This window comes from Chrysochloris asiatica, unplaced genomic scaffold, assembly GCF_000296735.1.
Source record: "Chrysochloris asiatica unplaced genomic scaffold, ChrAsi1.0 scaffold00026, whole genome shotgun sequence".
Taxonomy (NCBI): Eukaryota; Metazoa; Chordata; class Mammalia; order Afrosoricida; family Chrysochloridae; genus Chrysochloris; species Chrysochloris asiatica.
The window spans coordinates 2,121,880-2,139,384 of NW_006408544.1; the positions used below are offsets into that span (position 1 = coordinate 2,121,880).

A 17,505-nucleotide genomic window follows, 5' to 3' on the forward strand; every position below is an offset into this window, starting at 1 on the left:
GCACCTTAGTCCTCAAACTGACATCTTTGCTCTTCAACACCTGAAAAAAATCTTGTGCAGCAGATTTGCCTAATGCAATAGGTCGTTTGATTTCTTGACTGCTGCTTCCGTGAGTGTTGATAGTTGATCCAAGAAGAATGAAGTCCTTGACAACCTCAGTCTTTTCTCTGTTGACAAGAATGTTGTTTATTGGTGTTGTTGTTAGGTATTGTGAAGTCAATTTTGACTCATAGAGACCCCAAGTGACAATTCAATGGCCCCATAGAGTATCCTAGACAGTAATCTTTATGGGGAAGTCCTGGTGTGGCACTGTAGGCTAAGTACTAGACCGCAATGTTGGTTTGAACTGCAAGGTCGGTGGTTCAAGCTCATCAGCCATTCCTTGGAAATTTTGTGCAGGGTCACTATGGGTTGGAACCAACTTGACGGCACTTAACAATAAAAACAGCAACAACAATCTTTATGGGAGCAGATCACTAGGTCTTTCTCCTGCAAAGCCTATCTTTCAGTTAGTGGCCAAGCGCTTAACTGTTGTACCACCAGGGCTCCTGCCTTTTGATTCTAGACCCTGAGTTTGTAGGATTGGTGCCGTCTTCAAGATCAAATGGAGGAAGTTACCACATGATCCACTAGCTCCACTCCTAGGTATTTACCCAAGAGAATTAAAAACGTATGACCCCAAAAAACTTGTACAAAAATTTTCAAAGCCACATTCATTTTTCATAACAGTCCAGATAATGGAAACAACTCAAATGCTCATCAACTGATGATGAATTGGTTAAATGAAATGTGGCACCAACACAATTGGTTCCGACTCATAGCGACCCTGCATAGGGGTTCCGAGGAGCGGCTGCTGAGTTTGAACTGCAGACTTTGTGGTTCAAACTGACTTCGCAGTCCAGTCCTGATCCCATAGCCACAGTTGGTCTCCATGCTGACATATACTAACCATAAAAACATTATGCAAAGTGATAAAAGCCAGATGTAAAAGGCCTCATCTGTATATGGAATGATATCAACAGACACAGAGAAAGAAAGCAGATTCATAGTAGCCATGAACAGGTAAGGAGGGAGAAGCAAGGGGAGAAAGAATGAAATGGCAGGACCTCACTTCCTAGATTGTAACCAAGAGCATGTCCTTGCTTACCTGTTCCCTTGTCACCTTTTTCTTCCCTTATTTGCTATCTCCTGAATAAATCACTTTACTAATTACCTCTGCCTCAGGTTCTGATTCTGAGGAGCCTGACTTAATGTGTTCTTAAATGGAAGATGTACTAAGTGTTTAAGGTAAGTCCTAGCCCCTGACTAATCTTTGTCTTCTAAACATGCAGGGCCTTGGTGGAGAGGAGAAATCCTCTAGTTATTGGCATGTTCCTACTGACCTGAAGACATTATTCTACACGTAATCCGGTGTGGAATCAGTGAGGTACCATTATTCTTGGCTATCTATACCTATTGGAGTCCTGCACTGTAGGATAAGCACTGGACCGCAAGGCCGGTTTGAACCACAAGGTTGGTGGTTCAGACTCAACAGCCGCTCCCCGTAAACCCAGTACAGGGTTGCTATGAGTCGGAACCGACTCGAAGGCAATTAACAATAACAACAACAACAACATTTCATACTTTGTTAATTCTCAAAAGTCAGAGTGGAAGAAGAGCTCTGAGCTATATGGTGGGTCCAGGATTGGCTTGAAAAGGTACTTCTGAAGTATAGTCTTAGACCTTCTAAATGCAAAAAGAGGCCACCACTCTAATGTTTAAGGAGCTCTGGTAGCATAGTGGTTATGAGTCAGGCTTCTAACCTCAGGTCAGCAGTTCAAAACTACCAACAATTCTGTTGGAGAAAGATGACGCTTTCTGCTCCTGTAAAGATTTACAGCCTTGGAAACCCTGTACAGGGTCGCTATGAGTCAGAACCGACTCCACAGCACATAACAACAACAACAACAACTCTAATATTTAAGGAGCCCTGGTAGTGTAGTGGGTTAGGCATTGGCTGGGCTGTTAACCTCAAGGCCAGCAGTCAGAATCCACCAGCCGGTTCCTCTGGAGAAAGATGACGCTTTCTGCTTCTATAAAGATTTACAGCTTCATAAACCCTATACAGGATCGCTATGAGTTGGAATCAACTATACAACACACAACTATCCCCATCACAACTAAACTACTTGTTTAGTTCTGGATGTAGTTTCATATTCTTCCAGACTCTTCTTTATGCCTTCTAAACCACAGTCAATGTCTCACCCTCAAAATCGCAGAGCACCGGCAGCACCACCCTCATTCTGAGAGGATTCAGTCATAAAGTTACAGGGAGATAAGAAGCAGAGCTAGGATTCAAACCTATGTTTGTCTGATTCTACAATGTCTGATATACATATCCATCTCACATCAGTCTCACCGAACCTCTTCTGGTGTCTCTCTGTGTCTGTCTTCTTAGCTCGGAAGAAATGGCAAGTTCCTCTGGCTCCTGGCTCTCTGGAGGCCTCATCACACTGCTCTTCCTTCAACTGCCGGTGCAGGGGTCAGGTAGGAGTTTCTGAACCTCTTTCTTGGGACACCTGATAATGGGGTTACAAGAATTAGGAGATCTGGCCTGAGGACTTTTGTTCTTCCTCCAGTTCTTGCCAATGCCCTCCTGAATTCTGTCCTTTCCCCAAGGCATTCCCTTCCTCATCCCCTTCCTCAACCCTTTCCGTATCCCCTCCCAAGCTGGGCCTCTCCCATCCCTTCCAGATGATCTTGTCTCTTTTTTCTTCCACTCTGTACAGGCGACGCCAGCAAGTTCCACGTCGCCCCACTAGGGGGCACAGCCGAGCTACTCTGCCCACTCTCGCTCTGGCCCGCCATAGTGCCCACCGAGGTGAAGTGGCTGCGGTCCCCACACCCCCAGCTGTCCCAGGCTGTTCACGTGTTCCGGAATGGGAAAGACTGGGATGAAGGTGTGATGCCGGAATATAAAGGGAGGACTGCGCTGGTGAGAGACGCCCGAGAGGGAAATGTCATTCTGAAGATCCGCGACATCCGCCTTGAGGACAGAGGGCAGTACCGTTGTCAGGTCCAGATCGGAAATCTGAGTCGAGAGGGCAACGTGACCCTGCAAGTTGCAGGTTAGAATGGGTTTGAGGAGCCTGAGGTTATTTGTGCAGTTGGATGAGCTTGTTGTTGTAGTTGTTGTTAAGTGCCGTCGAGTCGGTTCAATGTCTAGCATTTTCTTTCATCTACAATGCATAATTTCAACTTGCTCGATGCCTCAGCTGTGATCCTGGTCCAGGTGTTTCTGATGTGGAAGGAATTTAGACTATGGAGCAAAATGCTGGTTAAATACAGTTAAATATATTAGTGGTCTTTACAGCTTGGTGACTCAACCATTAGCTCTTCCATCTCTAGTTCATCTTTTCTTTGCTCAATCATCTGGTAATGTTCTCCAGGACCAGAATCCCAAACTGCAACAAAGGTTTATTTATATTGGGTCCTGTGTACTTAAAGGTCTATGAAGATAAAAGTAGAGTTTCTCAAACTACCTGTAATATATATATTTTAAACTTCAGGCACCCCAAACACCTATGCCTTTGCATTTGCCCGGAATGATACCAGCTCCACATGGACACACACCGACTCTCTTTTTGGTTATAATTTAGACTCACACCTCAAAAAGAGGGATGAATCAATTACTTTAAAATACACAGTGGTTCATAGACAAACTCTTTCCAAGCATGGAGGTTTTTGAAGGAGACAGTTTTTAAAAGGGGACTAAGGCGAGCCCTATAGCATAGTGGTTACGAATTGGGCTGCGATCCGCAAGGTCAGCAGTTCGAAACTACCAGCTGTTCCGCAGGAGAAAGATGAGGCTTTCTGCTCCCACAAAGATTTACAGCCTTGGAAACCCTGCACAGGGTCACTATGAGTAGGAACCGATTCCATGGCACATAACAACAACAACAACAACAACAAGGTGAGTCCTATGGAGCTCTGGTAGTGTAGAGGTTACAAATTGGGCTGCTAATCTCACAGCCAGCAGTTTGAAACTACTAGCTGTTTCACAGGAGAAAGATGACGCTTTCTGCTCCCGTAAAAATTTACAGGCTCAGAAACCCTGTACAGGGTCGCTATGAGTGGGAAGCGATTCCACAGCATATAACAACAGCAAGGCGAGTCCTGGTGTGGCACTGTGGGTAAGCATTTGATTGCTGACCACAAGGTTCAAACCACCAGCTACTCCTTGAAAACCCTATACAAGGTTGCTACGAGTCAGAAATGACTCCGCAGCACTTAACAACAAGGTGCCTAAAGGAATCTGAAACATGGGATTTAGTGTGGTGGATTTTGAAGCGTGTTAGCATGTTAAAGTTACATGAACAGTCATCTCTGTTCACCAGAGGAAGCTTGACAAGGCCCTGCCCATCCATTTCTGGGCTGGTTCCGTCAGGCAGTCTCTCCTCTTCAGTTTTAGGCTCTGACCCTTACATCCATGTGAAGGACTACAATGCTGGATGGATCCAACTGCTGTGCAGGTCTGTGGGATGGTTCCCAAAACCTGAGGCCGAGTGGAGAGACCCTCAAGGCAGGGTGCTTCCATCTCTGTCCGAGGCCCATACCCTGGAAGAAGCTGGACTCTTCCGAACAACGGTGTCCAGTAGAATCAGGGACAGCACTCTGGGGAATGTGTCCTGCACCATCTACAATATGGTCCTTGGTCAAGCGAAGACTGCAACCATGGCCATTGCAGGTAAAAGCTGAGGCATAACTCAGGTTTGAAGCACCTGGTGGTTTCAGAGAAAACACCTATCCTAGTAGAGACTTTCTAAAATAGATAGCGTTTAGGATTTTTTTAGATGCTGAAAATAACACATTAACTTGGAAAACTTGAAAACATACAGGAAATGTTAAAGAAAGCAAAAAATGGCCTATAATTAATTTCTTAAATGAGAGAGAACTACTGCTAACATCGTGAGGCATTTCCTTTAAGACTTTCCTATATGCATGTTATTTCTGAGTGCATTCTTTTTCTTTTTTAATCCTTTATTGTGAGTTTTGTGATAGTTTACATGGGAGAACGTTAGCATCATATATCGTTTCCTTGCCATGGTTACAATCACATCTACGTATTCTTGTGCCTGGTTTCCCCCCACTTACAATGTCTTAAATACTTTTTGTCATCATCCTTAAGTCATTCTGCACATGATTTTTAAGGGCTACATAGCTTCCCATTGATGGCTACAGCATATTTCATTTCTGGGCATACATATTGGATGCTCTCCAGTTCTCTCTTTCTCCCCTCACGCCCCACCCCCCGCCCCCCACATTATAAAATAATGGTGCAGTGAACATATTTAACACATTCCTTGGGAAATGAGTCTGACAATTTTCTTAGAATTTCTTGGAATGAGTGAATCAAAGGGTATGACTCTTTTAGAGATCCTTGAAACATAGAGCCTTATGGCGGAAAAGCGTGGTTTCAGAGCCAAGAAAGTTGGGCTGTAGTCTGGAAGTCAGAGGGTGGAGGTCATGGACCTCTACTAATCCGATTCTTCTATCTCTCTGTCCCCCTCTCTCTTCTCTTGCACTGCCACGACCCTTCACTTGGTGCTAGGTGTTTTACATGCCTGCTTTATTTAAATCCCCCAACAACCCAATGAGGTAGGTATGACCATCATCCTCATTTTCCAGATAAGGCTTGGTCACACAGTATTTGAGCTGGAACTCATCCTCAGTTTGTGCTCTTAACCACTTGTCAAAGTGCCGCTTCTGTTCTTTAATCTTTTGCTTTTTTTCTCCTACCTACTGCTTCTTCCTTTCTCTGGTCTATCCTGCCTAGGCCTCCTGCTCTGTAGTGTCCTTGTTGGTAGTGTTCAGGGCAAAGAGGTTGCTGGCAGCTATTCCAGGGCAAAGATGAAGTCAGCTGTGCTCAAGAAAAGGTGATTTCTGAGGTGAGCATCACTGTTCTGATGTTTTTGGATTATTTTTCTAGTGAATTACAGAGCAGGACAAGGTTGTGGTTTAGAAGCTGAGTTTGAGTTACTGTCTTCAGGCAAGGTCATTAAACTATTCCTGAGAGATGACTGTCTCACTTATTTTTGAAGTCATCTCTGATCCTCCAGGGTTTGAGTCACTAAGAAAAGAGAAGACCCTCACCAGTCTTGGCCAGAGGTCCCTCCCTAGAGGTGATGAAGACAGCTGGGAGGTCCCTGAACCATCTTTCATCTTAGGTGGGACCCTGAGTAGGAGAGAAACTCTCAGACATTTCCCTAAGGGTGGTCACTGATGGTTTCTGTTTCAGGCCTGTCTTCAGGGAGCATCTCTTCCTCCACAGTGGCTCTTGCTGTGGTTCTGCCTATCCTGGGCCTTCTCATCATGGCAGGCCTTTGCCTCATCTGGAAGCAAAGAAGATCAAAAGGTACTAAGTGGTAAGGGAGCCCAGGCTGACAGGTGGTGGGACTGTGGCCTCTCTGGGAAAAGCCAGGAGGGAAATAGGGGTAGGCAAGACACTATGCTATAGAATCCATTATTCTCCTTAGTGTGGAGATCCTGCAAGTTGGCGGGGAGAAAACTGGTAGAACCATGCCCTGGTCATCCACAATGAAGAGGAGATTTAAGAAACTGAGCAGAGCCGTGATTTCTCATCCTTTGAGAAATGAGAAACAATATTTCCTATATGATAAGGAGTCCTGGTGTGGCGCTGTGGGTTAATGCACTGGACTGCAAGGTTGGCTTGAATCACAAGGTTGGTGGTTCAAGCTCACCAGCCGCTTCTTGTAAACTCTATACAGGGTTGTTATGAGTCGGAATCAACTCGATAGCACTTAAACTAACAAACAATAATTACTGGACTGCAAACCACAAGGTCCACAGTTTGAGCCTTCCAGCCGCTCTGCAGGAGAAAGATGAAACTTTCTGCTCCCACAAAGATTTAAAGTTATGTGTCAGAACCAACTTGACAGAATTTAACAACAACTGCAACATCATGCCATTCAAAGAGGCCTGGTGGTGCAATGGGTTAAACATTGGGCTGCTAACTGCTTGGTGTGTTCCCGGGAAGATTTACAATCTCAGAAATCCTAAGCACCGAACCTGTTCTGTACTATTGCACTTTACTTGATGGCAGCAGGTTTTGGTCTTTTGGTTTTTAAAGATATTAGACTGTCACAGGATCTCAGGATTAGAAAAAAAAGGAGCTCTGGTAGTATAGTGGTTACAAATCGGGCTGCGAACCTCAAGGTCGGCAGTTCGAAACTACCAGCCGTTCCATGGGAGAAAGATGAGGCTTTCTGCTCCTGTAAACATTTACGGCCGTGGAAACCCTGTACAGGGTCGCTATGAGTCGGAACCGACTCCACGGCACATAACAACAGGATTAGAAAGGATTTTGAAATTCACACATTCCTCTCTCATCTGACATTTTGAAGACCCTCTCCTTTCAAAAGAGTTCCAAGTAGCACAAATAGTAAGTGCTTAGCTACTGAGAGATTGGTGAGTTGATTCAAATCCACCCACAGGCATCTTGGGAGAACGCGATTTGCTTCTGAAATGTCTCAGCCATGCCAACCTTAAGGAGTGTAATTCTACTCAGAAAGACATGGGTCACCAGGACTCAGATGGATGCTATAGCAACTGGTTACTGGTAATCCTTTCAAATGGTCACAGCCCTGCAGAGTGACAAGGAGCAAAGACCTACTCATGCGGCATGGGACATTTCTCTGGACGACTTTGCCTGTTAGAAGAAATCCTTCCTTAAACTGAGCATAAACTCTCTTTCTCTCTTTCTTTTAGAGAAGCTTCTTTATGAACAGGTGATGGAGGTAGGTAAGTGTCCTGGGCTGGGCAGGAATGGTTCTCTGTTTTATTCATTTCTGTACTCCAGTGCCCTCTAATTGAAATTTTGTACCTGACAATTTTAAGCTCTGCTTGTTTTTGGTGGTGGAGACGGAGATTTAAACCTGTTGTTTCTGGTTTTGTTGACACTCACTTGTCTTCTAGTATACGTAATGTTTCTTTTCTTTTTTTGAGCATGGGAGTCATTTGAGTTTAATGTGAGGGAAGCTTTAGTTTATTCACAAATAATTGATCATTGTCTGCTGAATGCCCGGGACCCTATTAAGTGCTGGGGAGACAATGGCAAGTCAGAGTGGACAATCTTTGCTCACCTGGAGCTCTCAGTCTCCTCAGGGAGGTATTAGAAAATTAAATAACTCCACAAATAAATGTAAAACTACAAATGTGATAAAATCCACAAAGCAAGTTAACAGTGCTATGGAGACTAGGGTCAGGAAGAACCAACCAGGTTTGAGGGATCAGGAAGACTCCACACAGGAAGTGGGTTTGATCTGAAGGACAGGTAGGCATAAATGGTGTGAAGAGAGGACAGAACACGAGCCACAGCAGAAAGAAAAACTTGAATAAAGAAATGTGATAGGGAGAGAGCAATGCTCGTCTGAGGAGCTGAAAAAGTGCAGAAACGAGGGGAAAGGTGAGGCAGAGGCTAGACCACGTGGGTCTGGTCCACTTGTGGTACAGAGGATTAACACCCTCAGCAACTAACTGAAAGGTTGGCTGCTCAAGTCCACCCAGGGGCTCTTTGGAGGAAAGGTCTGGCAAATCTATTTTTTTAAAAAAGCAGCCATTGGAAACCCTGTAAATCACTGTTCTATTCTGACACACATGGAGTCATCATGAGTCAGGACTGTCCTATCACCAACTGGTGGGAAACCATGTGAGGCGTTGTCAATCTTGCAAAGGAGTTTAACCTTTCCTCCAACAGCAGCGTGAAAGCCTGGAGTGAGGGTATCAAGATCCAGAGGTGTTCTCTGAGAAACTCTCTCTGGCTTTAGCGTTGAGAGGTGTCCAGAAGAAGCAAGACAGGATGTAGGGGACAATCTGGGATGTGTTTCTGTTATCCAGATGTGAGATGACAGATCTCTCTGGATCAGGGAGATGGAGGTGGAGTACCCAGAGGTGAATGGGTTCAAGAGCAGGTAAAATCAGTAGCAATGAGGCACTGACTCTCAAGGTATCAGCACAAGCTCTCATTTTCTTTCCTTTCCTTCCTCTAGAAAATCTTCTCTCCAATCATGCTAAAGAAAAAGGTAATTATCTGTACACAGGAAGGGGGAGGGAACAAATGACATATTTTTTCTCCTACATCAATGCTGACAATCTATTAGTATACATGCATTTTATATATATATATATATGTTAAATGAGGTTGAATCAGTTTTTTTAATCATAAGTGACCCTGTGAGGGGTTTCTGAGGTGGGGCTTGTGGGTTTGAACTTCCAACCTTGTGGTTAGCAGTCCAGTACTTATCCTATAGTACCACACAACTTTGTGGCCCTATAGGATAACCACTAGACTGCAAAACACAGTGTTGACAGTTCAAACTCACCAACTGCTTTTTGGAAATCCTATACAGGGTCACTATAAGTAGGAACAGACTCGACGGCATTTAATAAAACAACAACATATATATGTAAAGTCTGTGGAAAAATGGAATGAAAAGATAATGGAATTTTCCCATGGGACTCTTTGAAGCCCCCCCTTGCAAAAACACTGGACTAGAAACCACAAGGCCAGCCAATTACTAGCTGGATGATCTTGTGCAAATGTCCATGTTTCTCTGGGAACTAGACAATGTTGTTGTTGATAAGTGCCGTCGAGTCGGTTCCGACCCATAGCGACCCTGTACAGAGTTTCCGAGGGTGTAAATCTTTACGGGAGTAGAAAGCCTCATCTTTCTCCCGCGGTGCGGCTGGTAGTTTCGAACCGCTGACCTTAAGGTTCACAGCCCGATTCATAACCACTACGCTACCAGAGCTCTGTAAAATGGAATGCGAATTATGTGAGAGGATTCAGTGCCTAACTCAATACCAGAATAATACACAGTGGGGCTGTTTGTAGTGTCGAAGTCCTGGTGTGGTGCTGTAGGGTCAGCACTAAAACGGCAAGGTCGGTCTGAACCGCAAGGCTGGCAGTTTAAGATCATCATAGCTTCTTGGAAACCCTATGCCAGGTTGCTATGAGTGAGAACAGATTTGATGGCACTTAAGGACCTCAGGAGACTTTCTGTGGAGAATAATAATCTCCCATTAAGTCAGTGCTAGGTAGCGTAGTGGTTACGAATCGGGCTGCGAACCTTAAGGTCAGCGGTTCGAAACTACCAGTCGCTCTGCAGGAGAAAGATGAGGCTTTCTACTCCTGTAAAGATTTACACCCTCGGAAACCCTGTACAGGGTCGCTATGGGTCGGAACCGACTCGACGGCACTTAACAACAACAACAACAAGGTGTTTAGCTAGTTTTATATCTCAAGGTCAGCAGTTCAAACCCACCAGCAGCTCATCAGAAACCCTATACATACAGGGTCTCGATGAGTCAGAAGCAACTCAACGTCACTTAACAACACCATACCTCAAATATGAAGCCTCCCCTTTCACTTCTGGTTTGAAAGCTATTATTAAAATATATGCTTCTGCCAGGTGTACCAGAGTAAACACATTTTCTTAGAGCAAAACTTTTCCTTATAAATATTTTGGGAAAAATGCTGTTGTTTAACATTGTTTTTCTATGAAAGCAAACAATAGTATGTTTTGGAACAGAATTCGAAATCTTCATGACTTTTAAGATTAACAAATTTTACAGGAAGACTGTATTTACCTTGGGTGGCTGTACCACCCCACAAACTGTTCATTCTTACTGTTACGGGTTCTTGAAAGAAGAGGTTTGAAAAACTGAGAATACTATATGTAAATACCTTGTACAATTGTCTGCAGGAGCAAACAATTGATACATGGTAACCATTATTTTTAACAATAATCATTGTTGTGATTGGATAACGACAGATTATAAACTAACTGTAGAAGCCCTGCTGGTGCAGTGATTAAGTGCTTGGCTGCTAACTGGCAAGTCTGCAGTTCAAATCCACCAGCTGCCCCATGGAAGAAAAGCCATAGTAGTTTGTTTCCTGAAAGATTGTTGTTGTCATTGTGAAGTGCCGTTGAGTCGGTTCCAATCCATAGAGACCCTGTATAGGGTTTCTGAGAAGCAGCTGGTGAGCTTGAATCGCCCACCTTGCCGTTCAAACGGCTTTGGCATTCTGGCGCATTAATCCACAGCGCCACTAGGAAATCCTCTGGGGCAGTTCTACTGTGTCACATAGGGTTGTTATGAGTCAAAAACAACTTGATGGCATACAATAACTACACAAACTAAACAACAATGTAAACTAACAGTAGATTGTAAGGACAGCAAAGCACAGGTTCCTGTTCATACAATTATAAGCATTTAGAAACACACCCACACAGAGAAACAGAAATGAAACCAGACAGATAAAAAAGAAGGGAAGAGGAAGGAGGAATCAAAGTCCTGGGCAGCCAGGCTCATCAGTAAATGGTGCTAACACCATGGGAGATCTGACTTGAGTGATGTGGTTGGATAAAGACTGATGGTGGGTCAGCTTCCTTTCCATCTCATTTAGATGAAATGATGAGCTTTCTGTAGGGCAAGTGATAAAGAGGCAAGATCTCTTCTCTCACACCTCTTTCTTTGTTTATTTCAGGAAGACTTCACAGTGCACTCAGTAAGTCCTGCTCCTCCTCCATGGCACAGACCTCCTTTTGCTGGCCCTTTGCCTCTGGATAAATGTTTCAATTTCACTTCCTGGAGCAGAAGGGAGGGATCAAGGGTTTCTCAAGCCATGAAAATGGGGATTTCTTGGCTCTTAAAAGTCTCTTTTCTCAAGTATCCCCATTTCCTCTTTCTTGCACAACTGCCACTTAGTCCTAAACAGGAAATTTCTTATCAAGAAGAGATGAAACTCCCATGGGTGAGGCCATATGGAAGTCCCTTTTCTTACCCAGACACAACAGTCCCTTAGGTGGGGTGGATGGAGCCTCAATAAACTAAGTAGCTAGGTGTAGACATATGACACGTCACTTTTATTATTTTACATTGACATAATAAAATTTAATAGGATAGTAGTAATGGAATCCCTGGGTGGGGAAACAGTTAGGTGCTCAACTACTAGCTGAGAGGTTGGTGGTTTGAACCCACCCAGAGGTGCTCAGAAGACAGGCCTGCTGATCTGCTTCTGAAAGCATGCAGCCTATGGAGCAATTCTCCTCTACACACATGAGGTCAACATGTGTCGGAATCGACTTGATGGCAACTAGCAATAACATGGATGTACAACGTGGTCCATGTAATGAATGCCACAGAATTGTACTGATGATAATGGTTAATGTATTTTTTCTAAGTTTTCTATACACACACAAAAAAATCTAATAGGAATTCTGTGATAACTTCAAACAAACTTATATTTTTTTTATTCACTCCCCACATCTCTGTACATCCATGTGATTCTTACCTACATGTGTGGGGTTTATCATTTACTCAGTCTGCAGTCAAAGTTTGGCTCACAGAGGAGTGTGCTGAGGCTTTGCAGTATCTGGGGGGACCCATGGCACACTAGAGGTCAGTACGTTGTTTGGGACATTCTAGGACATTGCTAGTGAGAGAGTCTGTGATGAGACTGTAGATGAGATGGGACTGTGGCATTATGGGAATGTAGAAACCCACATTCTGATTTTGTCAAACTGTTTTTATTCTTTAGAGCAACACCGGAGTGAACTGAGTAAGTTTCTGTGTTCTTGTAACTTCCACCCCAGCTGAGCTCCTGTTGACTCTGTATTTCCAGTGTAAGTTCACCCCCTTATTTCTTCTTTTACAGAGTTAAAAAGAGCGGCAGCAAACTCAGGTGAGATATCTTTTACCTCACGCTTGCCTCTCACCCTTTGGAGTTTTCTGATGTCTCTATTGCTTTAGCAAATCTCCTTTTATGTCTTTCAGGCTGGAGAAGAGCCCGTCTTCACTTCTGTAAGTTACAAGAACAGAACTGATAATGCATTTCAGAGTCTATCCTCTTTACCACTCTGGAACCTTAGTGATATGGCTTTGGAATGCAGTATGCTTTTAAAATTTTTTTACCAAATCTGTGGCAATGGTTTGGTTTTGGTTTTTAATAGCCATTTCCCTCTCTCATTTAAGTGGGAGTCACATTTAAATTCAGAAAGGCTCCCCTCTTTGAAAGTACTGATAAATACTTGGTCTGATTTTCTCAGTTTTTTTTAGAATTTGAGTTTTTAAAGAGTTTTCTTAAGCTTGTTGGTTATCTGTATTTCTCCATTATGAATTGTCTGCTGGAGTCCTGACTTTTTTTAATGTCTGAACACACTTTCCATATAAAGTATACTAACTGTCATATTTACAACAAATAATTTCCCTAGTTTTCTATTTGTATTTGAATTTCCTTTTGGTATTTTTCTGATGCATGAAGTTCCTACTTTCTGTAGTCAAAGTTATTAATCATTTTCAGGGTGGTCTCTTCTGTGTTTAGGCAAGTTTTCCTATCCCACTCTGTTTCTGCTTCTTTTTATACATCTGCCACATTTTTCTTTCTCTTTAGACCTGGTTTCTTGCAGGTAGGAGCAGGGAGGTTGGGATTCTCAAAGAAGAAGGAAATGGGTTAGGAAATACTTCACCAATATAGACAACATAAAGATTGTTTTATTCTAAAAGATTTATACCTTTGTCTTCCAATTTACTCATAAATAGTTTGTGATTTTTTTTTTTTCTTTTTCTTTTTTTGCTGCTGTTTGAATGAGATCTGCTATTTTTACTGTTTGGGGTCCTTTTTAGTTGTTCAGGCTGTTCATATCTTTCCTGTTCACACTATCTTCCTGCAGACTGGGTAAAAGAATTGATTAGTCAGCCCCTTGAGAGAATACTAGGTCATTTTGGTTGGTATTTTCCATATCCACAGTCTGGTTTATGCCTACTACCTCCACCAAACAAGGATTTCTTTGGTTTAACCAAGATGAGGCTTTCTGCTTCTGCAAAGATTTATAGCCTTGGAAATCCTATACAGGACTGCTATGAGTCAGAACTGACTCAATGACACTTAACAATAACAACTCTCCAAGAAGAGACTGTTTCACAGATTTCAGGGGGAAACCTAACTGTAAGCCCATAATCTACAATTTTTTTATTTTTAAAAAACTTTCTATTGTAATTGAGTGGTTTCCAGACAAAGATCATCCTACCCGTTGTTTCATCTCAATGATTTCATTGCCCTCCATGCAAAACAGTTATCCCACTTCCTCCCTATGGTTCCTATTTGCATTCCAACCACCTTCCCATCCCTGCTCAACTTTGTCCTTAGGGAAATGTTGCCCTTTTGATTTGGAATGATTGCCCATTTCATGGCTAACATACCTTATTAGTATCGTTGTCCCCCTTATATACTCATCTACTGCTCGACTGGAAACAGGGCCATGTGGGCGAGGTCTTTTCCAGATCTGATGTGTGGTCAAGGGCTACAGCTTCAGGTTCCTCCAGTCTCTTTCTGACCAGTAAGCACAGTCTTTTCTTAAAGATAATTTTTTGAATTTTGTTCCACGTTTCCTCCCACTCTACCTGGCACCTTCTAATGCGATCCCTTTTAAAGCAGTTGGTATTGGTAGCCAGGCACCATCTAGTTCTTCTGGTTTTGGAGTCCTGGAGACTGATGTTCACATGTTCCAAAAGTCCATTGTACTGATTGGTTCCAAACATCTTCAGTTCTCATCACACTTCTTTCTTCCGTACATGGAAAGACCAATAGCTGCACTTTAGATGGCGGCTCATGAACTTTTAAGATCCCAGGTGCTACTCCCCAAAGTAGTATAATCCATAATCTTAAGGAAGAATCCTTCTCTATATTAACATCTTAAAATTATGATGATAAGCAATAATTTTAGCTAGTAAAATGGGTATCACACACTCACTATATGAACCAGTCACTGCCTATTGCATTAGCTTACCAAATCCATGCAACAGCTCCACCATGTAGGTAGATGAGGAAGCTAAGGTTTAGAGAAGAAAAGCTTGATCAAAGTCACATAACTAGTGAGCAGAACTGGGCTTAATCCCGAGTCTAATATCCTAAGCCTGTTTTATTATCACTGTTATGTTCCTTTGAAAAATTGAAGGCAAAGGCCACATTTCAGATAAAAGCACCTTCACAGTACTCATACATCTGTGAATGGGACCCAATGACTGGTTACAGATACAGAGATTATTTTCCCTCCAAAGTTACCCAAAGATCACTTAAGACCTGACCTTTTCAAAACTCTCCCCTCTGTAACTCCCTCTCTGCAGTGGCTGTGACCCTGGATCCTGACACAGCGCATCCAAAACTCATCCTGTCTGAGGACCTGAGATGTGTGAGGCTCGGAGACAGAAGGCAACCTGTGCCGGACAACCCACAGAGATTTGATTTTGTCGTCAGCGTCCTGGGCTCCGAGTCCTTCACGACCGGCTGTCATTACTGGGAGGTGTATGTGGGCGATAAAACCAAGTGGATCCTTGGGGTGTGTAGTGAGTCAGTGAGCAGGAAGGGGAAGGTCACTGCCTCGCCCTCCAACGGACACTGGCTTGTGCGGCAGAGTCATGGGAATCAGTATGAAGCTCTCACATCCCCGCAGACCTCTTTCCGCCTGAAAGAGGCACCACAGTGCGTGGGGATTTTCCTGGACTACGAAGCAGGAGTGCTCTCCTTCTTCAACGTGACTGACAAATCTCACATGTTTACTTTCACCCACAGTTTCTCTGGCCCTCTTCGCCCTTTCTTTGAACCTTGCCTTCATGACGAAGGGAAAAACATAGCACCTCTCGTCATATGTTCAGAACTCCAGGAAGCTGAGCAACCAAAAGGAAAAAGCCATGCTAATGGAGACGTGTCCCTAAAGGTGGACTCTTCCTTACTCTCCCCCCAGGCACCAGAGCATTCAACACTCAGAGATATGATGCTGTCCTGGCCCTCTGACCTGCGTCCCGCTCTTCAGGGGTTCAGGGCACCTTCCTTTTAGGGATGCTCCTGGGAACGTCCAGCCCAGCACCCTGTATTGCCGTCTTCTGGCCAAACTTATGATTCTAGACTGTCTCAACAGTTTACCCCCAATCCAGACCCTTTATTGTGATTTTTATTTGTATTTCTCTCAGGGCTCACTTCTGAGGCCTTCCTTCCTTCTGGAGACAGCAAGGAGAGTTCCTGACAATCCAATGTATATGGTTTAGGTTTAGGTGGAGATGTTGAGTGTGTAACACGGAGATACAGGCTACATTCACGGAAATGGGTTCTCTATTCCAAGGGAATTATTAGAACGCTCTACCTCATTCTGTTCTTGGGGATATTTGAAAACATGAAGTTTTTAAAAAATGTAAACATGTTTTGGATCACATACCCTTTTTTCCTTTTTTAAGGAATTTTGTTGTTGCTAAGTGCTGGCGAATCGGTTCCAACTCATAGTGACCCTATATAGGGTTTCCAAGGAGCAGCTGGTGGGTTTGAATGCCGACTTTGTGGTTAGCTGTCCAGTGCTTATCCTACAGCACCACACCAGGAGGGGAAAAGGAGCCCTGATAGTGTAGTATATTATGAACTGGGCTGCTAACCAAAAAGTTAGTAGCTAGAATCTGCCCATCACTCTGAGGAAGAAAGACGAGGCTTTCTGCTTCCTCAATGAAAGATTTACAGCCTCAGAAACTCTGTGCAGGATGTTTTGAGTTCGGACCAACATGGTGGTACACAAACAGCACTACCATGGAGGGGGATGCATGTCATCCTTTTGCATTTTCTTGGTGCTGTTTGCAACATAGTTTGGTGATATCCAAAGCTAATACAAAAAATAAAAACCAGCTGTTTTCAAGTTGATTCCAACTCACGGCAGCCACATGTGTGTCCGAGTAGAACTACGCTTCATAGGGTTTTCAATAACTGATTTCTTGGGAAGTAGATTGTTGAAGTTCCTCTGGGTGGACTTGAACCTTTAAGCTAACCATCTAAGTGTGTTATCCCTTTGCACCACCCACAACTAATGTACATATGTTCAAAGCTAATTTACCCTTAATCCTTAAAAGCCTCAGCAACACAACCAGGGTGCTGGAATGTACAACCTCAAAACAAACAGTTCAGTTATGTATGGCCTTGAAAAGACAATGACAGATGAGTCACTCTGGTATGCTGGCCTTTTCAAACAAAGGCTTTAGGCCTCCTGAGATTCAGTGAGGCCCAGCTAGAAAAAGTGAGATTTAGTTGCCAAAGTAGGAGCTGTTTTCACAAGTTTTGATTTGTGTTGCAAACAGCCTCTTAGGTCAGGTAGCATTGATTTCAAATGGGAAGTGGTAGACCAGGTGTGAGGATAAAATAATGAGCCAGAATTTTTGGTGTGGCTTTCAGAAAGACGTCTAGTTACTTTAAAGTCACACCACATATGTGGCCTAGCTTGCTTGTGGACATTACTGGCTATTTCTTAGTTTGCAGATAGGAACATAGTTCTACACAAGGGAAATTGGATCTTTCTGTCAGAAGTGCTCTCTGTTAGTGCTCAAGTGGAATTTTTTGCTTGCTTTCATACAGTTCTTAAATAAAAGTTTGGTGTTTCATTGTTTGCCATGCTGTTATTTTCATTGTGAATG

The 17,505-nt window shown here is 43.4% G+C and overlaps 1 protein-coding gene across 1 annotated transcript; it reads left to right on the top strand.

Moving 5' to 3' along the window:
- The first annotated feature begins 1,054 nt into the window (after window positions 1–1,054).
- On the top strand, window positions 1,055–15,896 carry ERMAP (erythroblast membrane-associated protein (Scianna blood group)). The gene is made up of 11 exons (XM_006839832.1): window positions 1,055–1,062; window positions 2,438–2,532; window positions 2,769–3,107; window positions 6,278–6,394; window positions 7,768–7,800; window positions 9,048–9,080; window positions 11,549–11,569; window positions 12,602–12,622; window positions 12,719–12,745; window positions 12,838–12,864; window positions 15,187–15,896. Exons 1-11 carry the CDS (start codon window positions 1,055–1,057, stop codon window positions 15,894–15,896), a joined length of 1,431 nt encoding a protein of 476 aa, XP_006839895.1.
- Window positions 15,897–17,505: the final 1,609 nt, after the last annotated feature.

What these genes read in the sequence shown, in the direction of transcription:
- ERMAP (XM_006839832.1), top strand. An exon ending in GAAGCAAAGAAGATCAAAAG is followed by an intron (nt 6,395 to 7,767) that starts GTACTAAGTGGT and finishes TCTTTCTTTTAG; the next exon opens with AGAAGCTTCTTTATGAACAG. An exon ending in AAGAGCCCGTCTTCACTTCT is followed by an intron (nt 12,865 to 15,186) that starts GTAAGTTACAAG and finishes CCCTCTCTGCAG; the next exon opens with TGGCTGTGACCCTGGATCCT.